This window comes from Dasypus novemcinctus, chromosome 11 (genome assembly GCF_030445035.2).
Source record: "Dasypus novemcinctus isolate mDasNov1 chromosome 11, mDasNov1.1.hap2, whole genome shotgun sequence".
Taxonomy (NCBI): domain Eukaryota; kingdom Metazoa; phylum Chordata; class Mammalia; order Cingulata; family Dasypodidae; genus Dasypus; species Dasypus novemcinctus.
In genome coordinates, this window is record NC_080683.1 from 28397731 (window position 1) to 28422773 (window position 25043).

A 25043-nucleotide genomic window follows, 5' to 3' on the forward strand; every position below is an offset into this window, starting at 1 on the left:
CGGTGTCCTTGAGGGATTAGCTATTTTATTTCACAGGATACTTGCTGTTGCAAATGCAAATTCCAGCTAAATACATCCTTCAATTAAAAAAATGCCCTCACTCCTCGGTTGGGTGGTGGTGGTGGTGGTGTGCCTTAAAGACTGAGCGAGTGCTAACTTGGCAAAGCCAACAAAGGCTGAAATATTTGCCTGAAATGACTTTTGCACTGTCCTACTTGAGGAACAGAGCGGCTCTTCCTCATTACCTTTAAATTTGCATTACAAAGACAAATGCTGCAAACAATCCTATATTAACCGTGCGTTGGCATGCCGGGCATGTCCACAGTCGTATCTGTGTATACGGTTTACAGAAACAGCACGTGAGAAAGGTGGAAAGAGAAATGGGGGAAAGAAAAGAGAGGGAAATTTAACCGACAAAAAAAAAAAAACAGGTTTGAATCATTTTCTTTACTTTTTTTTTTTCTCTCTCTCTTTATTTTCTTCCGCTTCTTCAGCTTCGGCTCTCCTTCAGCGCGGGAGGAGGCTGTGCTCTGCGGTCTCAAGTGCTGGAATGAAGAGTAATTGAGCTCGAGCTGAGCCGGAGGTAGCTTTCTCCTCCTGGTGTCATTGCTGCAGCCTCCAGTGCCCGGTCCCTAGTTCCTCAGCCGCCTCCGTTACCGGTGCAAAATCGCCTGCAAAGACAGCAAAACCGCCGCAGAAGTTGCCCGGCGTAAGGCCCCGGAGGCATTGGCTCCGTAACTTTTCACGTCATTTTCTGCTCCGGAGCCCCTTCTCGCCTCGCCTCGCAGCTTTTCCCACCGCAAATCACCAGTGCTCATGGGGCAGGGGAAGAGGAGCTTGCAAGATTGAATAAAACCGGACCCGAGCCCGTGATGTCCGGCACCAAACTGGAGGACTCCCCACCTTGTCGCAACTGGTCATCTGCCTCGGAGCTGAATGAAACTCAAGAGCCTTTTTTAAACCCCACCGACTATGACGATGAGGAATTCCTGCGGTACCTGTGGAGGGAATACCTACACCCGAAAGAATATGAGTGGGTCTTGATCGCCGGGTACATCATCGTGTTCGTCGTGGCTCTCATCGGGAACGTCCTGGGTGAGTCTGGTCCCGGTCAGCCCTCGCCCCCGCGGTGACCTCCCCGCCGCCCCGGCTGCGCGCCTCTCCAGACCCAGCCCTCCCCTTGGGGCGTAAACAAAGAGGTTGCTGCTCTCGGGCGGGGGTTTTCTTAAAAAAAAAAAAAAAGTTTTCGGATTTTTACGTACCAGGACCCAGCCCTAGGATGGTTATTCCTTTTCCTGCAGGGAGAAGAAGGAAACAGCGTTTCTTTTGAGAGCACCTAGGCTAGAAGCGCCAGGAGAGGGGCAGCAAATGGGATCTCCCGGTGGATTCTGCTGAGTGTGGGGCATTAGTCATCCTTTTGTGTAACGTGGCTGGGTGCCTGGGAAGGTTTGGGGAAAGGTAAAGCTTGCGAAATGCAAAGCTGCGCCCTAAAGGAGCAAGCTCTCTTAGGCTGTTGAAGTCATAAAGGATTTGTGAGCTAGGTAAAGTGCTCTTTGGTGAGGTGATGTAGATTCTCTTTAAAAGGTGGTCATGAAGGGGCCAAGAGTGGAGGCAGCGGCAGAGCAGGTGCGCTCACGCACTGATGCTGAATTAAACCGGAGCCATGCCGGGAGCAGGAAGGAGGGGCATCTGAGAAAAGTCCCAAAGAGATCGCAATCATTCAGCATCCACCCAGCCATCCATTCATTCATTCTTTCATTCAGCCATTCAGCCAGTACGTGTTTCACAGCACGCTAGGTGCTAGGCTCGAGAGCAAAAAAAAAAAAAAAATTTGCATTAACTAATTTTTTTTTTCCAAAAACGAAACCAAGCCTTACGCTGAGCTTTCTCTATTTGTACCTGTCTAGGTTTTTCTGTAAACCTAGATTGCCTCGCCCCCACCTCTCCCACCCTCTTCCCTCCCACAATTTCTGAGGGTTGGGGAGGGGGTGTCTCAGCGTTATGGTGACTGTAGTGATGTCGTTTGTTAGGGCGAGAGGGGAGTCCTCTTAAATAAAGGAGCGTTGGAAGGGAGGCAGACTTAAAATGAATTCTGAATGAAAGGAGCGTGTCCCTTGGTGAATGGAGAGAGTGGTAGGCATTTCAAAAGTAGAGGGCAGTGTGGAGGAAGTCTCCGTTGGAAATGACAGGTGGAGATGAGGGAGGCTAGGAGAAGATGCTCTTGATTTTCAGTTTTAAAAGGGAGAGAAGGTGAGTGAGGTGAGATAGGCTGGGAGGCTTTGAAGTCAAAAGCAAAGAATTTGTAGCTGCAGTAGAGGATGATGAGAAACTTAACGGGCTTTCAGCACTAAGCTGATTTTCACCTCCTCTCCCCAAGTGAGGGGTCTGGGTAGGAAGCATCCAAAATTGCCTCTCCCCAATTCAGCAGGCAGAGAGGCTGATTGTATGTGACTGAAAGGAATTCTGAAGAGAGTTGGTAGAATATTATCTCATGGGAGAGATGAGAAACCAATGATTAGGGCTTAGGTTATAAGGTTTAGGTTGTAAATAATGCCTTTCTTGCTTCCCTACTTGCCATCTATCCATAGAGTTACAACTACTTGGACACATGACCACTAACATAGATATATTTGATTGCATTATACCAATGCTTGATGATAAATGGATAATTAAAATGGAACTTCTATTGAGTACCTATCATATGCCAGATCCTTCACATACACTCTCATTTATGCACCACAATAACCCACATTTTACAGAAGAAACAAGACGTAAAGAAATGAAATGCCTTATTAAAGGGCATGATTCAGATTCCCATCCATTCTTCTGACCTCACATCCAGAATTTTCCATTGCTATTCCACTCTAGAGCTAGAAAGTGCACAGAGAATGGATTCTCTGCTCCTGGTTGCTTGCAAGCCTATTAATGTGTTTCTTGTCCTTCCCTGCATCTGTGTCCACTGCCAATAAATTATCATGAGGGTTAATGGCAAAGCCATCTTCTTCACCAACAGAGCCATCCAGAGAGGAACAGGATTGCACTGCAGCAGACATTTGACTTTTTTTTTCAGGAATAGCTACAAACTTTAACCCTTCTCCTTCCCTAATTGTTTGTCAGGCTTAATCTTTTTTATAAAATTTGCTCCCTTTTGCTGTTATTTTGTTTGCTTTGCAAAAAGCTGTACTGCATAGTCTTTATCCCTAAATGCATAGTTTAGGGGTCTATGTTTACTGGCTTGGGGAGTTTAGTCTCAAGAAGGATACACCTCTACAGCAAGGCTACTTGTTTCATAATGTCAAGTAAGAGAACACTGTCCAAAGTCCAAAGAGCTGAAATGGCTATTTCCACTCAGTTTGAAAAGAAGGATTTACACATAACACTCTACTTTCAAGGTACTGACAGCTTTTTTCTTCAGGACTGAATAACACTGACAACATTTCTGGCTGAACTGAAGCCCACTCTTTACTGAAATATATTCTGAAAGTTGGTGAGGTTCAGGTTTGACATTTAAACAAATGAGCAGTGTCATTACTCACAGACAACTTCCTGCTCTTTGATGTCATTGTCAAATTTGCAAAACGGATTAGATTGAGAATTGCTTTTTTGACCCTCTGATATAAGTAATTTTATGTACAGAGTGGCAGGATAAGAAATGATATTCATGCAAGATAAAAGACAATATTAGGTATGAAAGTGAAATACCACCATGTAGGCAGCAGATGTAATCACTGTCCCTTCAAGGTCCATGCACCATTTGCACTTTCATGCAACTGCTTACTTGGGAAATCTCAACCTTGTTGAATTTATAAATAAAATACCATTAGTTAGAAGTCATTTCCTCTACAACGTTCTATTTGTGAGGTGAGGTAACAGGATATGCTCTGAGCAGAATGACAAAGTTTTGATCATCCTCATATCTTTTTCTTTTCCCAACAGTCCCTCTCTCTGATTATGCCCCCTCTTCACTATCAAATATTCCTTCACAGAGAGAGAAAGCAGTTTCAGGGAAATATATGACCAAAGTCATTCATAAAAAGGTAGAAATTACCAAAGATACAATTTCATGAATATTTGCATTCTAATAAAAGGCACACGAATTTTAATTGTGGAATTAAATTAAATTAAATTTAATAGACAATTGTGGACTTTTAAGCCCTCCGAAGAAGGATGGGGCAAGATTCTTTCTGAAAGGATGGTTTTCTCTTTTTCAAAAATTATGCCACATAAATCTTACCCCTATGTGGGTCTTATATTCTAAGTAAATAGATGACTCCACTTATTCAAGAAATATATTTTGATAAATATTATGTTTTAAAACTATTGTGTGTGAGTATGTGTGATGCTGGGAAGCTCTTGGGGATAATCCAATGGATATTTTTAATGTAATTTTTTCTCCTGATACGTTGAGTTGAAGCTGGAGACAGTGATGGGTTCTAGTCGTTTCAGAAATTTAAAACCTTGGAAAAATTAGTGATTATGTGCTATATTTACTTCTGCATTCAAAGATATCATGATTTTCACCTGGCATATTTTTGTTTTCCCTGTTGTTGTCTCCATCTGGAAAATGAGGAGAATGTTCAGCATATGTAGACATCATTCCATCTGTGTTTCTTGCTTCCTGTGGCACCATTAATCAGTTATTGAACTCTCCAACTCTCTTTCATAAGTTTGCAAATTAAGGTTAATAATACCTAACTTTTAGAAATTTTATGAGGATATGCTCTATAGACATACCTCTATATAGACATAGAGGAATATATATTTGTGTGTGTGTGTATATATACACATGTATATAATGTGTATATGTTTTTCTTGGCACATAGAAGACACTAATTAATGCCACTTTTCCCCCGTCTTTCCCACCACTGAAATCTCTACCTAAAGCTCTAACCCAGCCTTTATCTCAATCAAGTGTTTTCCTAAAAGATGTGAGAATAATGGAGTTAGCCCTTGTTACTCTTTGCATGCCAATGCCACCCACCCATCCCCTACTGGGTGTCCTATACTTTCATCCTGACTTCTTAACATTGCCTTCCCACCTCTCTGTGAAAGTCATTCCTGATGTTCTTGATCATTTTCTCTTGCTTTCTCTCACTTAAATTTGCTTGCACCAAGTCCCTTTCATTTGGAGTTTTCAGGTTAGCTTGTTGGTTAGTTGGTCTATTAGTATAAGTGTTTTTAATAACATACATATATACACACACATGCACGTGCACACACACACAGGCACTGGTATTGTCTAGTCAAGAATTTACTCAATAATAAAATACAAAAGTAAATTGTATTAGTGGCATGGGGGAAGTATTTGTGAATAGGGTTGCTTCTTACAGAACTAATCCTATGTCCCAGATGTTGAAACTACAGTTTCAAGTTCCTTCTACTCCTAAGCCTAAGAGACATTTCTCTTCTGATTCTCCTACTCTACAATTCAGCTCTGTGGGTGTTTGTGAGTCTGTCTTTTCTAAAACAAGGAGCAGAAAGAGGTCAGAGATAATATATCACTCATCTCTCCCAAGACCCAATAGAAATAATGAATAGTGACTTTAAAAGGTAATATTACCCATTGGGCTTTAAGCTGTTTAGTTATAGAATGTAAAACATGCTTATCTGAACATGAATTAAATGGATGCCTCCTCATTTTTGCTAAGACTATAGCCATTTAGTTTTATTTGATAAATAAATCATGTCTTTGACTTGAACAGACTCCTAATGATAACTTTTTAAATTGCTGTCTCATAGTTAACTGCAACATTTATCACAGAGAGACAATAACGAGAATAATTTGTGCTACTGACAATTTATATCTAATGGATTCTTCCTATAGTTGAAAAAAAACATAAGCAGAGTGAAATTATGAAAAACTCCCGATTTTCAAAAGACAGAGGCCAAAACTAAAACTTAAATACAAATACAATACAATGTTCAAAATAGTTTAAAACTCATTTAAATTCAGTAGGGTAAGCATTCATGTTAGATTATACATGTGATTCCTCATATGCTGGAGGTACATTGGTATTCCAAAGTCACTGAATTCATACTCACTCAGAATCTCAAATATCAGGGGTATCCACCACTGATGTTATTTTGGCGGTCAAAGAAGATCCTTCATCTTTTTTCCTGTAGTATCCCCAACATATCCCATAACCTTAGGAATGCTGGCTTTGTTAAGTAATGGCTCAATGGCTCAGTGGTACAGTTCAGTCAAAGGCATGTGATAGGTACAGTGGAAGGTATCCATCTTCAGTACATCTTCTCCCCTGCAAAGGAGAATAAAGAATATTTATTGTGCTTTATGTGCCAGATCCTATATACTGGGCTTTACCTCTATGTGTTTCATTGATGTCTCACAAAAAAACTTATAATAAGTAGATTAATAACTTTGTTTTCCCAATGAGAAAAGTGAAATCCTAAAAGCTATTTTAACTTGTTTCAAAGTTTAGTCAGACAGTAAGTGGTGGCACTAGATTTCAAATACAATTTATCAGGTCCATGGTTTTTCCATTACTTCATCCTGTCCTTCTCCCTAGCTTCTAACCCTGCCTAGGAAAGCACAGAAAAAAATGAGGCCAGAAGTGATGCTCAGGTGTGCCCTCTAGACAATTTACAGAGTTATTTTGCCTTGCTGCCAAGCATTTCTCTGATAGACTATAGTTCTTCAGCCATGAGAATGAGCTCATTTGATAAGCTAATCAAGGTCAGACTAGGGTTACTTTACAAGAGAAAATTTCAAGGTAAAATAGGTGCTGCCAAAAATGTTTTTGCCTGTTCAGGGGTGGGAATCGCCAGAAAAAAAATGTTAGGTAATTGTGGCAAAGGGTTATTTTGAAATTGAATGCTGCCTTCAGACCAAGTTTTGGACTAAGGGCCTACTAGTTAAGACTTCAGATAATCTGAATACTTTCTTTTTTTTCCCTCTTTTTGTTACCAAACATAGTCATTCATTTATTTTCTTGTTTTGAAATAATTTGTTCACTTAAAAAAATCTTATGAGTTTCTATTGATTTGACGGAATAGGTCAACCTTTATATATCGTTATTGGACTGAATAGCGTATTCATTCAAATTCTTATTGGCCTACCACCACAAAAGTCTATTTCTTGCTTATTTAACATTTAATGTGGTTTGGAGCAATCTGTTTTATCCAGTGACTCAGAGATAGCCATCCTCCATGTTTTATGCACTACCTCAATGTATGGCCTCTGGGATAACCAGCCCCCAAGATGGCTCCTAACACACCCCCATTTCCTGGCATTCACATTCTTGTGTAGCCCCTCCACATTATACCAGGAATGGGCTAGATGACCAATAGAATACAGCAGAAGTGATCGTACTCTCTTCCAAGATTACATTATAAAGACCACAGCTTTTGTCCTGATGGCCTACTCTCTCTCTCTCAACTGTGGGATTTTTTTGCTCTGGGGGAAAGTAAGATGTCCTGCTGTGAGCAGCCCACTTGGTAAAAATTAAAATCTTCAGTCAACTCAGCTCAGATGAACTGAGGCCTGATATAAGTGAGCTTGGAAACAAGACCTTCAGCCTAGATTTAGGCTTGAAATGACTGCAAGTTCCCTGTAACCAAATGAAAGACCCTCAGAAAAAACCATCCAGCCAAGCTTCTCACAGATTCCTGATCCCTCAGAAACTATGAGACAATAAATATTAGTTGTTTTAAGCTGTTTAAATTAGGGATAGCTTTTTTTTTTACAGCAATCACTAAGTAATACAACTTCTCAAGTTGTCATGGCAGGGGAAAATAGAAATGGAAAAAATATATTGGGTCTTATAACTACCTTCACCTTGAAGCAATACATGTCAGTCTTACTCATAATTATTAGAGCCAAACTAATCTCATAGTATCAATCCAACTGCAAGGGATCTGGGAAATATAGGGGAACCCTATCTCTGCCACAGAAACCATACACTAGTAAAAGGTATTGCTAACTTGCATAGACTCAGAACAATGGAATTTACAGAACTCCTACTTAATAGCATAAGACTGAGATAACCTCATCCATCCACTACAGTATTAGGATATCTGCCTAGAGAAGTAACTGATAATATTTAGAGACTTTGTGCCAACTGCCTGCAAAGAACCAGAGGTACCAAGACAATAAAACCCTGGTGTCAAGGAATCTAAGCTCTGTTAAAGAAACAGACACATAAACAGATAATATCAATATAATCTGGCAAGTTTTTGGGTTCATGGGATGCAGTGAAAACCAAAGAGAAGGGCACTTGGCTCCACATGGGGGATTAGAGAAAGATAGAGGCTGAAATGGCACCTAAAATCAGTTTAAATGGACATTACCCAAGGCAAGAAAATTGTATAAGGATGTTCTAAGCAGAGGAAACATGAGCAAAATCAAAGAGGCATGAAATAGCATGGACTAGGAAGAGAATATTAAGCAATTGGATGACTCCAGTGTAAACAAGGATGAGGAAAGTCTGGAGACAGGGTTGGAGCCATAGACAAGTGAGACTAAAAAAGGCCATGTGCACCATCCTGAAAAGCTCAGCTTTGACTCTGTAGTTTAAGGAGAGCCTTTAAAGGATTTCAAGGAAAATTCTGTCATCAGTTTGTATTTTAGATGAGAGCATTCTGAGGGGAGTATAGAGGAAAAATCCAAAGAGAGTAATGCTTGTCAAAGTTTTCACACTATAGTTTGTGTTCTCTTTGCATCTCATCCAATCAAGCCTACTAAATTATGAGAAAAACTGTTTGAAAAGGTATAATCCAAATCCTCTATTTATAATTACTTCCAGGAGGATTTTTACATGCTGAATAAGGAAGGGAGGGAGGAAAGGAAGAGTGAGAAAATACAGAAGAAAGAAGGAAGGAAAAAAAAGAGACTGTTTTTGGTTTACTGAATATTTAAATTTGAGATATTTATTCTTTCCTGACAGATATACTTCGGAATCTTGAATGTATAGTTCTATTAATATTTCTAATATCCTATACAGTTTTTCACTAAAATCACTTTTGTAATAACTTAGTTATTTGGGTTTCGTGGTTCACTGTAATTTTAGGCACCCATCCTTTATTTTGGCTTTTAGACCATGTTTTGGCCTCAGGCTGAAACACAAAAGATGAAAAATTTGAGATCTGATGAAAATTTTTCATAGTTTCCAATTAAATTCCAAATTTTGTATTCCAAATTCTTACAACTTTCTAAATATTCTCATTTGAAAATTGACTTTGAGTGGCATTTGTAACACTCAAACTATCAACAAATTATTATATGGACCCTATGGCAGCCCTTAGAGAATTTCAGTGTGCATTTCTATACTAGCTGGCTCAGTACACACTTCAAAATTTCTAAAACTAGTGGATACTCTAAACAATGTATTTGCTATCTTTCAACTCACAATGGGAATATAGCGTGATTAAAAATTGTAATATCCTTTCCCAGATTTTCAGTGAGTTTTTATTTCTACTTAGTGACTTGAAAGTGAATTTATAAGGCACATGGTTTGCAACCATGTCAGGCCTTAATTTTATCACTATATTGCTAGATATGGGGTCAGAAAGCCACTGGCTCTAATAATTTATTTCATTAACTCAGGATGAATTTGATGAGTCATCATATGTTAGAGAACCATATTATTTAGAAATACCATTTTGAAAATAATTCATCTTTTTAAAAATGTTCAGACTGTGCTAATCTTATTGGGATGGGAGTAGGGAGGTTTGGCTACATGTTTATGAAACGATTTTGTGATTCTGTGAAACTGAATCAACTTTTCATCATGAAAAAATAGCTAAAAATTTAATCTCTTCTGTTAGGATAGTTAATGTAAAAGTTCCCCAGTTTTTGAAAGCCTGAAAATAGATATATTAACAGATCTCACCATCTGGTACAGATAAAGGACTTCATAGTCATTGGGATAACTATGTGTTTGGACTTGATTTGTATTTTGGACACAGGAAATCCTAGAAAGATCTTATTCTTGGAAGTTATCAGAACGTGTGAAGGTAACTCATGAATTCCTGGAAGTCATGAAGATGATCCTAATTTATAAATTTATGTTGTTTTTTCCTCCCAGGCATATTGAAATTTTTGAAGTGGTCACTGACAAGAAACCAAGTCATCTTAGAGAAAAAGGGGAAAAGTAAGATTTCTAGAACTTAAAAACATGGAAACAAAAACCTGCACACACATACACACACACCCCACACACATTGTGGGGATTAAATGATAAGACTAATATGATTTTAATACACCCTAGTTTTTCTCAAGCAGGATTAAGAAGTTATCATTCAAAATTTTTAAATGCCAAGAATGGAATATAAGGCCTTGAAGAGTTTTCCAAAGTCCAGAGGTGCTTCAAACTATTCACTGAGTAAATGAACTATACCCTTAGGAAGAAAACACTAAATGCAATGAAGACAAGGAAGTCCTTGGATTAATTTCCATGTAAGGAGGATCCCTTGGGTGTTTGAGCATCGTAGCATGCTTTATTTTCTTTGAACAGGCTGAATATATTACTGCTTTAGAGGCTTCACTCTTGCTCTGGCCCTCAGCCCCGCCCATGCCTGACTCCTGCCCAGCTCGCATGCCACCTTGTCAGAGGTTCCTCAGAATGCCCAGTCTAAATCACTGTCCCCCTTGGGTTACTGTGACAGCATCCCATTTTATTTTCTTCATAGCTTACTACTATTCGAAATTATATCATTAATCTGTTTGTTCATTCCCTGTATTGTCTCCCTTATGTAAAATGTAAGTTACATGAGAGTGGTTTCCTTGGTTTTCTTGCTTTCAGTTGTATCCCCAGCCCCTAGAACAATTTTTAGCTAACAAATGAATTAAAAGTTGGCCTTCAACCTAAAGGAATAATGTAGGTCTAAATCAAATTTTTTAAATCAAGAGTTAAAGATTTTAAATTTCTTCTACATGAAGATTTAAAACAAAACCTCAATAGGTTGAATTATGTTTATGACATTTTTGGTCTGTATCTTAAGAAACACACAAGTCAAAATAAGTATTGTATTAGTATTAAAGTAATGATTATGGGAGACCACTTGGAAAATCTCCTCCCAGCACCAAGATCTCCTTGACAGTAGTGTGAAATTATTCTGCTCTTCTTGTGAAAAGCAGGTGGGATTTATAAACTGTGGCAATTTTGTTTTGTTTTTCTCTCAAGCAACATACGTTACACTCCTTCCAAACAATATACTACATTTCTATACTAACTGAGGAGAACATGCCAGGTGCCAAACTCCTACTTAAAGCCTCTTTCTTTCAAAATTATTCTTGGTCGTGTTTTATGTTTCTAAAAAAGTCTAAAGAAATATTTGACCATCAGTGTCCCAGATGATATAAGGGAGATGACTGAATGTTACCATTTGTCTATACTTTATGCAATGAAAGGAACCAAAAATATTTTAGCTCAGCCCAGGAAGTTTCAGACATACACACAGACATTCAGTTTGAGGAACCCTCTGTCATTCTCCACTATTGCCAGTGACTTATATTAATCTACAGCTCTGAAATGTTCCAAACAATTGAAAAAAATCACATTTTCAGGCAGAGTGCAGAGCAGTTTTGGTGAAAGCTGGGTGTGTCTAGACACTGAATTTAATAGAGAGTAAGGGAAGCAGTAAACTTCCTTGGCTTACTCTGGCCCCCAATTTCCTTAAAATAACCATATACTTATAAATTTTTAAAAAATCAAAGTGCAGACTTGCCCAGAGAAAGGAGGTATTGCTAATTCTAGCAGAATCTTGATCAATTTTCAATTGAACCAATTTTATCGTAGTTTTCTCATTATTCTATATCAAGTGAAAGAGGTAGAATCTGCAGGTTATACTTTCCTGGAGTTGTTCTATAGCTCTCATAACTGTTCAACGAAAGTGTCTGTCATACACTGCCTCAGTTAATCCTGCAACAACCAGTGTGATAAGGGCAATTATTGGCACTTTTTGCCAAATGTAAAATTTGGCATTAGAGAGCTGCTATTGAGTTAATTGTCCAAAGAGCTTTATGTATTATCACTTGGCCTCCCCATCCCTGAACAGTGAGTAAATGCAGTGCTCTTTTCCCCATTTCCATTCCTCCCTTGATAATGTATCCATGCTGGTCTGTAAAACAAACTAAAAATTATGATTTGTGAAATTTAAGGAAAAAACAATTTCTTCTGCACATTTCCTGGTAAAGTCAACTGAAGGAAACTTGGATTTCAAGGACTAATCACCATCACCTCAGTGATCTAGAACTCATGGCAGGTACCTGGCCACAGAGACAGCAGGGGAAGATGAGTGAAGACTCAAGCAGCAAGAGTCATGCTTAACATAGAGTTGATGACTTGGTAAAAAGGAGGGGAGGCTCATTAGACTGTTCTGGGTACTGAGTCACCACCAGCATCAATGGACACGCCTACAGATGGTCAGTTTGAAGTCATGCAGACGTATCTTTATCATGCAAATGGTGGTAAATGTAACATAGAGTTCCAGAGGGTTCAGGCCAACTGAAGCAGCAAAAGGAGCACAGAAAAATAAAGCAGCCTGAACCAACACACTGATTTTCTAGGGCTTATCTAATTTAGAGCTATTTCCTTTTCTTATTTCATTCAGCAAATATTTATTGAACACCCACAACGTGTAATCTGCTCTATTACATTCTGTGGAGGAAATACAAAAGTGAATGAGACATGGTCTCTACCTACAAAGAATTTTCAATCTTGTGGAGAGACTAACAAGCAAAACAATAGACTGCAATATGAGGGTGACTGAAGAGACTATGTTAAATGTTAGAACATAGAAATGTAAAATTTGGGGCCTGACTTGGTGTCAGAAGTATTTCTTCACTGCACAGGCAGCATTTGCGGCATTGTTGATGTGTAAGTGTAATTTTGAGACATTCCAAAGGGGACAAAGAAATTCCGCCTAAGTTGAGTGAAATTATGATGGCATGAAATTATATAAATAATTCTGTGGAACCATGCAGATAAAACTAAGCATGGAATTCCAGTAAAACACAGGCTTTCACTGACTTTTGGGCGGTAATTTCAAGTAATAGAGACTTAAACACCCATGATGCTTTCCATTGCTTTCATGGTGTTCATTATTTTGTGGATATGTGAACCAGTCTTGTCAGTAGTCTATCATGGTATATTGGATTAAATGAATTTTTAAATGCCCACAGTTATTTGAAAATGACATTGTTTAGATATAACAGAGCTCTGCAAAGGAAGATTACAATAGGGACAATCGTCACTGTGAGTTGAAGTTATAAGTGACCAGAGACTGGGAAACCAGTTAGGAGTCTACTGATATTCTCCAAGAGAAAGATTATGAGGGTATAAGCCTAGACAACGAGTTATGTAAAAAAAAGCAAAAAGAAAATCACTGACAACACTCTTGGCAACTCGTTTGAAATAGAGAATTGAAAAGGACCTAATGATTAACAGAAGATTTTGGCCAAAGAAAGTGAGTGACTGCTGTCTTTGTTTTGCTTTTTTCATCTGAGACATGAAATACGAAAAAAAAGCAAATGTGCCAAGTAGCAGAGGGGTCATGATGAAATTGACCGAGTATGGGAAAGGTTTACAGTGTTAGAGGACTGTGCATATGTCCAGCAGGAAGTTGGTTTTGACCCCCCATATGCCGTTTAAAATCAGTTTCCAACTCAGACTTCTTTTTAAATGTGTGGTTATGCAAGAAATATATACAGTTCATATGAGATTTAGTCAGACAATGCCTTCAGGAATAATCAAAAACATACAAGACAATGCGAATCTGTTAATAGGTGTCTAGGGTGGCAATTGCCAAGGTGTGTGTGTATGTGTGTGTGTGTGCATGTGCACACATGAGTGCAAATCAAAATGGGTCCATGATAGCCATAGAATCAACAGTCCTCTCCAGAGTCAATAGCAAGCCAAAGAAATTGTGTGCATTTAAAAAAATTGAAAGGAATCTGTATCAAGAGGCTATAGGTTAACATTTAGTCAAAAAGAAAATGCTCTTACTGAATTATATTTTATGTATTTTCAAAGCTTAAAGAAATTACCTCCTTCTCTTGGAAAGATTTTGTTTAGGTACATGTTTTCAAAGCACACATTTCCCTGACTAATTATCCTCTCACGTCGAATTTTAAAAACATTTGCAATCTTGTATTACTGCCAAATGAGCTGCACTTAATCTGAGTTATCATTTTTAACAGTGAAGTCATAGGTCATATAGAAGAAAGGTTAAAAGGACAATCTCAGAAATCCATCCCCCAGCTTTATTCCTTAGAGCCACATGGTTCTGGGCAAATTTCCTCTCCTTTCCGTGTATCAGTTTCCTCATTTGTTAAAAATATGTTAAACATAGTACATATCTAGTTTGGTTGTTACAAATCTAAGTAAAATATTATTTCGAAGTGGTTCCAAGAGTGGTTCTCACATAAGCATTCTAATAAAAGATTTTGTTAGGAATTGTGTCTTGAGGTCTTCTGCCAGGATTACATATTTTGAATTATGGTCACTCTTCATCAACATGGATGACCTCAGTCAGCACCTTGAGGCTTGTTCCTACTCTACTTTGTTTTCACCCTTGTGTCATTTGGTTTTGTTATTCTCTTTTTCACAATTGTTTAATTTATGCTTTCTTGTAATTTTGTGTGTATTCTTGGAAGCCAACATAAATTCTCACCAAGAGTATAAAAATAAACACAGAAAAAAAGCACTTAAATAAATGTAAATTCAGTTGGAGGGTTTGTGTCAATAAAGTGCTCTTAGAGGAGAGAAAATTAAAAACCTGCCCTGAAAAAGGATTAGGCATGAAAACAAAACAAAACAAAACAAAAAATGCAGGAAAAAGTCATTAGGAGGAGTTAGAGGAGATAAAGGAAGAGGTAAGTGTTTGGAGCCTGAAAGCTTCTCTCAGTGATAATTTTGACGTAATATACTTAGTTATCTAACATTTTAACCAGAAGTATCGGTGTGTTCATTGGCACAATTTATTGTTGTAATACACTTTTGTTGTTGTTGTACAACTTTATAGAAACAAGGACTTTCAGAAGTCCGAATGATAAACAGAATTCACTGTGTAGTAGAATTAGTAATGCAAAAAATTTTTTTGTGTGTTCTAATTTACAATTTTTTATATGAAATCAGTTTTTCAGAGTTAAAGTGAGCATTACTTCCTTTTATTGTCAGTCCCTTGAACCATGAAATGAAATTTACACACATATTGCTATACATAATAAATGTAGCTAACCAATTATGCCATGGAAAGAACTGAAGAGGGACTATGAAAACTGAAGGTGTTTCACCACACAAAAACATTATAAAGAATTGGCTCTGATTTAGGGCTAGCAGTGCTGATTTATTGAATCATAAATGTCAGAAATTGTTGGTCATAGAATTGTATTAGGATTATATGAAATTCTAAAACCATCAGAAAAATTTTGAGCAAGAATTTTGGAGCCATAGAAGTGTTAGATGGGTAAGGAAACAGAATAAATTCTTTCCTCCAAGAAACTTATCTACACTAAAATTTTAGAAATGCAAATTTTTACTGAAATATCCTTAATCCCTTGTGTGGAAACAAGGAGGAATCATAAGACTTTTAGCAAGCTTCATCTAATCTATAGCAGACATATGGGTACCTACCCTATTCTTCAGTATATTGGTAGTTTGCAAATATTGTACCTTGAAAGAATGGTGTTAACAAAATACTGTGCAAGATTTATAAGACTTGAGCTATAGTTGGTGTAGTAAGTTAGAGAAGAGATATTTTCACTGTGAACTATAATAATTTAGATTTGGAATATGGATGTTTATATTTTTCCTATAAATTTCATATATGTGAATACAAAAATAAAAACCTATGTGTATTTATATGCATTTCATGTGAGGCGTTATCAGTGACATTAGTTACAGCTAATTTTTTTTTCCACTATACTCATTCAAGCTACTACTTTTATTTAAAGCTTCTCTTTTCAGTTCAATAAAATATTTAGGATCTATCTTGGCTTTTATTGAGAAAGTATCAATTTATAAACTATTGTAAACTCATTCTTTACTAGGTATAATTGCCTTCCTCATTTGCAGGCAATCGCTAAGTAGCACATGTTAATCTGCATACTTTATATACAAAATAGGAACTGTATATAAGTTGTAGTTTGTATACCCATTTTTCTATCTGATATTATAATTAAATGTTTGACATTCTGTTTTTAGCCCTAGCACATGAAAGTGAGAGAAAATGATCTGTGTTCAAATTTAAGAGCAGAAGAACATTTATTGAAGGCTCTGGATAATGGTTGCCAGGTCACAGGAAGTGATTTTTATAAGCTCAGGGACAACAACCATGTTCTCAAGAGAAAATGTCAGCATCCAAATGCCTGGGCCCTGAAGTTCTCCTGAGGTCTAAGTGGATGTGATGCTACTGTTGAATGGATATCAATTAAACCTTAATGATTGATATCATGCATTCATTCCATTCATTCATGAAACAGTTACCAAGCATCTATTAATTGCCTGGTACTCTCTCCTTGAACTAAAAGAAGCAAAGATTAAAAGGATATTGTCATTATCCATGAAGAGTTCATAATTTCATGGAAAGGAAATAAATGGAATACATTAAAGAAAACATGCTGTGGCATCTACTATTAGAGAAATATGAACAGTGTACTGAGGTAAAAAATTAGCTCGATGAGTAAGAAAGAAACATCAGCACAGGATCCTGGAGCATCATATCCTGGAAGTGGACAAGAGGAGGTGCAGAGGGAGAAGCAAAAAGTGTTATGGAGGCAGGGTTTGCACAAGCTAAACTTTTGTTACCTCCAGTTTTTGGTATCCTCAGAATGAAAGAAAACAACTTGAACATTGAGCTGTTTATTTTTTCCTTCCACTCCAAGGGGCAAACCTTGCAATTCAGTCACCTCTCTGGCAAACAAGAGTTAATGAAGCAATGACCAATTTTCTCTCCCAAACCCATATTCTTGTTTACCTATGATGCTTGATCAAAGAATCGTCTCCAGATTTCTCATCAAATGTCCTTGTTTGGTTTTATATGGCAACTTTCTTTTTAAATGCTTAAGATTTTCAGAGTCAGCATCACTAATTTCATCAATGTAGTGACTGCAATACTCCAGAATGACTTCCGTTAATGAATAGGTGATACCATTTCCTTTTCTGACCTTTGCAGTTCCCTTCCTCTCTGTTCCTTTCAGTGCCTCCCTTATGACTGATTCTCAGCTTGTTATCATCTCGGCACTGGAATGTAAATGAGAAAAACATCTAAATTGGGTTGTTTGCCCCTCTAACTCTGAGAAAAGAATTTTTTTTCCTAAGATTTAAAAATAGACCCCTAAATGAGCATGTTATTTCATTATTCTGAATTTCCTTTGTTTTTCATGGCCATAGGTAGCATCTCTTACAGTTTTATTATTGACTTAACATTATTAGAAAAGAAGAATAAATCGTACAAATTTTAGAATGGCAGTTTGGATAGCTAGCTTAAAGGCTTGGGTTATATTTATTTGTAGCAGCATAAGATGTGTGTTGTCCTATTGGAAACATTGATTACTTGCAAGTTTATCTATAATTAACACTCTAATAGGAAAAATATTTTATGTTGCCAAGCAACTATGTGAATTCCCTCTCAGAGATTAATACTTGTTTTTTTTTTTAACAATAATAGTAAAAGACATAGAGTTCATTTTAAACATATTTTCATATTGTAACTCTGTGCACAAAATCTTAGATATAAATTTGAGATTTACTTTGGGAGATTTTATTCTGTTCAGCTTCATAATATTCAGTTTCTGCAAGTTTGGTATTTAATTATGCATCTTTGTCACTGAATGGGCTAGAAATATGACAATTGGCACATCAAAACATGGGACATTGATGACACTTCTTTGTCATCAAATTTGGTGCTTTTTGATGAAAGAAATTTTGGTTTCTTGGATTTCTATAAACAAAAAAAGTGTTTTTAGGAGATACTGGGGCTCGAACCTGGGACCTTATGCATGGAAAGCAGACATTCAACCACTAAGCTGCATCCACTCCCCAATCAGACTTGTTTTTTATTTGTTTACTTGTTTGTTTTTAGCAGTTACTGGAGATTGAACCCAAGACCTCTAACGTGGGAAGCAGGTGCTCAACCACTTGAGCTCATCCACTCCCCCAAAAATGGCTTTTAATGAAAACAAAATCATGTAGAAAGGCAAAATCTGATTACAAATATAGAGTTGGAGTGATTCACATGAAATATTTAAAGGAATAGTGCAGACAGGCATTGGTTCCTCTAGTATATATTTTTTGGAAAAATTATCACCAAAAACACAGTGAAAATGGTAATTATCAAGTCATTCACTTTCAGAATAAAGAGCAGAAAGAGAAGAGAATGAAGAGGAAATCTAGTAACACTATGGAACAAAAGAATGAATGAGAATAAAATGAAAAATCAATACAATATTGATTTTTTTAAAGACAAAGCATCACAGTATAAAATCTCAGGGAGGGAAAGTCAGAGAAACGAGAAAAAAAAAAGGTAAAGAAAAGCATATAAAATTACTTGAGAACTGACTTAACACTTTTGAAGTATATTAAGGCAAAGGTATTAGGAGAAAAGTGATGTTTCATGTGTTTTCAGTCCTACTAAAGATAAAACTAGAGGAAAATGTTTTAAATTAAAATTGTAGAGAGAATAACAGGCATAGAAAGAGTACAAAAGATAAAAAGGAATTCAATCCTATATATCTCAACAGTGTCTAAAATGTAAAGAATTTAAAATTTCACTGCTGCATAAAGATCTGTAATAGATACCTGCTGCTTTTGTCTTTTCTCCTTCTTCACCCCACAGCACAACCTTTTCCTTTAGGAAACTGCCTCTTTACCATTCTCTGACCACGTGGGGGTGAGGATGCCACTGTCAATCACAGTAAGCCAGCTGCTTAGGACCAGAGCCAGAGCCAGGATCCCCCTAAATACAGTGCTTACCAAAAGGATGCTAATTTGATCCAAAGTGAAGTAATCAAGAGTTTGTCTGTTAGATTATACATTCACATATGTAAGAAATGATTTTTTTCCTACTGTTTTGCTCCCTGGAATGGTTACCTGGAGCTGCCTAAGATCTTTCCCTTTGCCTCATAGAAGAAAATCATTTACAATAGGAGAGTTTGAGACCAGCTTCCAGAGATATAGATCAAGACCTGGAGAGAACCATAGTGGCATTGTTTGAATCTCCAGTCAGTCAGGCTAAGGCTTTTTCCATCTTTCCCAAGTACATGAACTTTATTTTGTTTAAGATCATTGGATTTGGATGCCAGTACTACAAAGTATTATTTAATACAGAAACAAATATTTTGTCTGTTAAGGTATTTTTTTTCTTATTTGTCTTATTATCCACTCATATAGGTTCTATTAAGAGCATTTATGTAAGTGAAATGTACCATTATCAGAGCTCAGAAATGGATGGCAACAGTCCTTTACAATTGTTGAGATAAAGTATCAGAGTCACTCAAAGAGAGGACAAAGAGGTATTGGGAAGGAGGAAGGAGAAGAAAATGAGGTTAATAGGAAAAAAGAAAGGGAACAAAGGAGTGGAAAAAAATGAAAAGTAGTGACTATCTTTCTCTTTGACATAGGTCACACTCTTCCAAGATTGTTCTTCTATTCATTTATATAGACTGATGAGGATGGTAAATATGCTTGTGGCATGGATGGTCCTCCAGAAAGCCCTGACTGAATGAGTTAAAGTCTATGGTTTTTCCTTCAATAACCAAAAACCTACTGTGAGTCTATTAATACTGTAACACAACGCTAAACCCAGTGCTAATCATACTCTAAGGTTAATGACAACTCTTCCTCTAGCCTTAATGTTAATGACAACACTAACCATAACACTTCCAATCACAACTCTAATTCTGATTATAACCCAAACTCCAGCACATGCCAAACTTGAATGTGACAACCAAGTCCAAAACTATTCCAACTCTACCTCCAAACCTAAACCTAAAACTAACCTCAAACTTATCTCTAATACTTAACTCTAACCCTAACCATAACCCTAACCCCAACCAAATTCTAACTACAATCCCAATTCCAATCTACCTCTAAGCCTAACATTGACACAAACTGCATTCCTATTTCTAACTCTAACTCCAACCCTAACAGTAACTCCAAATTTAACTTTAAACCAAAGCCTAAATAACACCAACCTTAACTTTAACTCCATTCCTTCCTTTAACCCTAACCCTAATATTAACACCAAATCTATCTCTAACACTATCCATAAACATATAACCCTCACCCTAAACAAACCTGACTTTGATTCTAATTATAAACCTAACCACAAACTACCCTTAACCTTAAATCCAACCCTACCTCTAACACTTTTTTTTTTAAGATTTATTTTTCCTCTCCCATTCCCACCCCCCATTGTCTGCTCTCTGTGTTGACTCGCTGTGTTCTTCTGTGTCCACTTGCACCCTCAGTGGCACTGGGAAACTGCGTCTCTTTTCTGTTACATCATCTTGCTGCATTAGCTCTCCGTGTGTGTCGCCACTCCTGGGTGGACTGCATTTTTTTTCATGTGGGGCAGCTCTCCTTGCAAGGTGCACTCCTTGTGCATGGGGCAGCCCCTACAGGGCACCCCTGTGTGGTATGGCACTCCTTGCACACAGCAGCTGTGCACGTGAGCCAGCTCACCCCATGGGTCAGGAGGCCCTGGGTATCGAACCCTGCACCCTCCCATATGGTAGGCAGACACTCTATCAGCTGAGCCATATCCACTTCCCCTAACACTAACTCTTAAAGTAAAATCAGTCCTACTAACCCTAACCCCAAATCTATCTCTAACTCCATTACTAGCACTAATACCAAACCTAATTCTACCCCTATCTTTAACCCAGCTCTAACGCTAATCCCAATCCTAACTCTAAACCTACTCCAACCCTAACCCTAAACCCAAATCTAACTCTAATTCTAACATTAACCTCATCCTACAACTGTATCCCTTACTCCAACACTACCTGTAACTATAACCTTAAAAATAACCCACCCTATCTTAATGCTTAATACTAACTAAACCCTAACTTAACTATAACTCTAATTATAAAACTAACCCTATCACTAATCCCAAACCAACCTCTAACCCTAACCATAATCCCTGAGTCCACTTCTAACTTACACTCTAACTTCGAAACTACATCTAATCTTTAACCAAACACAAACATTACTCCAAACCCTCACCTTAGCAAGAATATCAATCCTACCTGTAGCCCTAATTCCAATTCTATCAATAACCCTCACCATTCCTCTAACTCTAACTATAAAACTACCCCAACCCTTGTCCCTAAGCCAACAACAACACTAACTGAACTTTACACCTAACACTCAACTCTAAACCCTTCCTAAACTCTAAACTTATCTCCAACCTTACTTCTAATCCTAAACCTAACATTGAACACAAAACTATCTCTAACTCTATCTCTTGCCCAAAACTATACCTGATTTTGACACCAAAACTACTACTCTATTTCTAACCTTATCTATAACCTTAACCCTATCCTTAAGTCCAAACTTACCTCTAACCCTAACTCAAATTCTGCCTGTAAACCAAACTCTAATTTAAACCTACCTCTAATTCTAACCCCAACCCCAACCTGAATCCTATTTTATACATACTAGTACTCATTGATTTTCTGAGCATCATTGTTTTGCTTCACTGCCTCCCTATTTTTTTCGCTGACTTTTTTCCTCTATTTTTAAAAGAATGTTACATTAAAAAAAAAATAAGAGGTCCCCATACAACCCCCCCACCCCCCTCATCACACTCCTCCCACATCAACAACCTCTTTCATCATTTTGGCACATTCATTGCATTTGGTAATACATTTTGGAGCACTACTGTACCACATGGATAATGGTTTACATTGTAGCTTACACTCTCCCCCAGACCACCCAGTGGGCCATGGCAGGACAAACAATGTCCAACATCTGTCCCTGCAGTACCACCCAGGACAGCACCAAGTCCTGAAAATGCCCCCACATCACATCTCTTCTTTTCTCTCCCTTCCCTCAGCAGCTACCGTGGCCACTTTCTCCATATCATTGCTATAGTTTCTCTCATTACTAATCACAATGGTTCTATAGTAGAATACCAGTAACTTTTTGATAAAGAATCAGGAAATAATGCTAAGGAACCAAAGTCTTAGAACTGTTGTATTACCCAGGGCTTATTCTATTATAAGCAACAAAACACTGAAACTCTGACTTAACAAAAAAAGTAATGTTAAATGTATAGGTGTAGGGACTGGAGAGGAGAATTTATTGGCTCATGGAACTGAAAAATCCAGGATCGGATTTCATAGATGCCTGGTTGCTGAGGTCTCAGTACTGCCATCAAGATCTCGTCTGTCTCCAATGTCAGCCTCTTCTGTCCTTCCTATTTGGCTTCATTTTCAAGTTCCCTGTGGCAAGATAGCTGCCAACAACTCTAGGCCTATCTATAACATAAAGATCAGCTCCAATGGAAAAGAGTCCTTCTTTTTTTCTGCTTGCTCAAGCCTAAATTCAAGGGTTAATTTAGATTGAATCTGGTTGGTTTCTCATCGCCAGCTGATCACGGCTGGATTGAAATGATGCTCTGACAGACCAGGTCTAAATCACATAGCCACCTCTGGAGACAGGAACAGAGAGGATCAAGTCCATGGAAACGCATATATGAAGAATGGGAGGCTTGAGGTAGAGGTTTCCCAAAGAATAAAGTAAGTTACTGTTAACAGGAGTAAGAGAATACGATGCTGCATGGCAAACAAACAAACAAACCACCCACACACACATACACACATACACACACATATATACACTCCAATGTCCACTATAAATTTTAAGGTAGAATTTCCCTTGGTGATTATCTAACCCATTTCTAAATTTTATCAATGATGATTTTATGTGTTTGAACAATTTTTAAAAGCAACAAATCATGAAGTTGGGAATGTGTCAGCATCTTTTCTTTGAAATTGTGGAGACGACTTAACTAAAGGTGCTTATAAAAAAAAGGATTGAATATTTTGGGAAATATAAATAGCAACCTTCTGTTTCAGACAATGTAGGTTCTTGATGGGAAAAACTGAACTATGATTGTGTTTTTTTCTAAATCTTTAATTTTAATTCTTTCAGTCCATAAAATTATCTCCTTTCTTCTCCTAACCTATTCACCCCAAGTACATATCCAAAGTTACATATTGGACTGATTTCCTTTTAATGCATTTATCAACAAAATGAAACAAAACAAAAACATCATTGGGAACATAAATGTAAAACACAATTATGCAGTTAGAGATAATAGTGTTGAATATCTTTTATGTGCACTTTAAAATAATTCTATTTGTTTTATTTTGGAAAAAAATTATCAAGATGGTATAATTTGGAGTAATTTAAAGATGGGGGAAATCAATATAATTAATGACATGAGAAAAATATATTAAAATTTCAGTTTTCACCTCTGTTTCACGAATTAAATGAAAAATTCATAAGGGAAGAATTCAATCAGTTAGTCAAAAATCTCAATCACTCAAAGCATTATTCACCACATACTATCAATGTGCTTGGTACCTTGATGAATACATTAAAGAAATCTACATCTTGTGCTAGGAATGTGAATGAGTAAAGCTCAGTGGTTAAAGGGCAGTCTGTAGTGCCAGACAGACCTGGGTTCTACTTCTCAATGCCCAAGTGATCCTTCCAGTTCTTCTACCTGGAAGGGCTACCCTGATACATCAATCAAGAAGAAACTACATTTCTTTCAGGATACCTTTGTAAAAACATTTTTAGCTAAATTTAGATGCTCTTTTATTATGTCTTTTCTATCCTCAACATATTCCTTTTTCTTGCATGTATTTTTTTTTGTGTCCTGGCTTGTTTTTGTTTTTTGTTTTTGTTATCATTTCATCTTTTGTAGTGATTTGGAAGATAGGACTCTTGAGTTTAATTCTACTTATGCTTGTTTTCAAATCTATTAATAGCTAAGTAAAGACATCCACTTCTCTTCCTCACTTTACCCTGTTCATGATTTCCATAATTCCATGTATTTCTTCCCAATTTCCTTGCTTTTATTCTCAAAATTAAAAACTGTGGAGTAAGTTGTGATTTTTGCCTTTCATGACAAGACATTTAGTGTAATTTTCACTTTTCTTGTCTACAATTATAGGCTCAATTTATTTTTATGAAATATTATTATATACTCTATAACTCTTACTTTGAAAAGCAGCTTTAGCATTTCCTTTGATTTCTGTACACAAATTTAATAATTATTTATTGTTATTTTATAATTTAATTGGTTTCAATATTCAACAATAGTTCATTCATACTTTGCTCTTCCATTACGGATGTCTTGATTTTGATGCAGGTATTGCTTTTATTGATCCAAATTCCCCTCCCCTCTCAGAGTATGTAATTTCTGATTGTACATAGGAATCTTGGGTCATAAAGTTTTTATCTCTGCATTCTAAATACACTTGTCCAAAAGTCTTTGAGTTTTATTGCTGGGAAGAAATAATTTTAATCAAACCTGTTTCTTTTGCTCTTTTGTAAGTAATCTGTTTTATTTCCACCATGGCTATCACTTCTTTTATCTGAAATAATATGATTCTATTTGATTTGTAAGGATGAGTCTTGTGTTTATCAATATTTCTATTCTAAGTGCTGAATTTTCCTCTCTATTACATATAATTCCAATACTTCTCCCTTGTTCTCTCTATTATCTTTTTTACATAGTTATCTCTGTCTCTTCTGAATTCTGAATGTTTCTCACTGCGGTGTTGGCTTCCCGTTTCTTTACTTCTAATATGTATTTTAATTCTTCCCTTGGATTTTGAGTCTCACTACACTGCTTTGTTTTTAACTTACCAACATTTTGTTTTCTGCCTTCATCTCAGCTCATTTATGGATCCTTACTCTTCCCCGAGAGAGACCATCGTACTCTTCCAGTCTCGGAGAAACACTAGCTAAATGATTTCCAAGATTTACATCTGTTACTTAGAATAATTTTAACTGTGCCCTTTCTTTGAGTTTTCAAGAACTTAGTCCAGAGTTGTTTGTTGTCTT

General features: G+C 37.0%; 1 protein-coding gene across 2 annotated transcripts in view; it reads left to right on the forward strand.

The window, feature by feature from the left end:
* Positions 1-277: 277 nt before the first annotated feature.
* The window catches only part of HCRTR2 (hypocretin receptor 2), a 101234-nt gene continuing 76468 nt past the window's right edge, over positions 278-25043 (forward strand). Inside the window, exon 1 of one of the 2 annotated variants that reach the window (XM_071218389.1) lies at positions 278-1095. Coding sequence is in view for 1 of the 2 variants with exons in the window: in XM_058307662.2 (XP_058163645.1) it covers positions 873-1095 (223 nt within the window). In the remaining variant the exon portion in view is untranslated. The remainder of the gene's footprint in view (positions 1096-25043) is intronic. The other variant, XM_058307662.2, reaches the window with a different exon arrangement.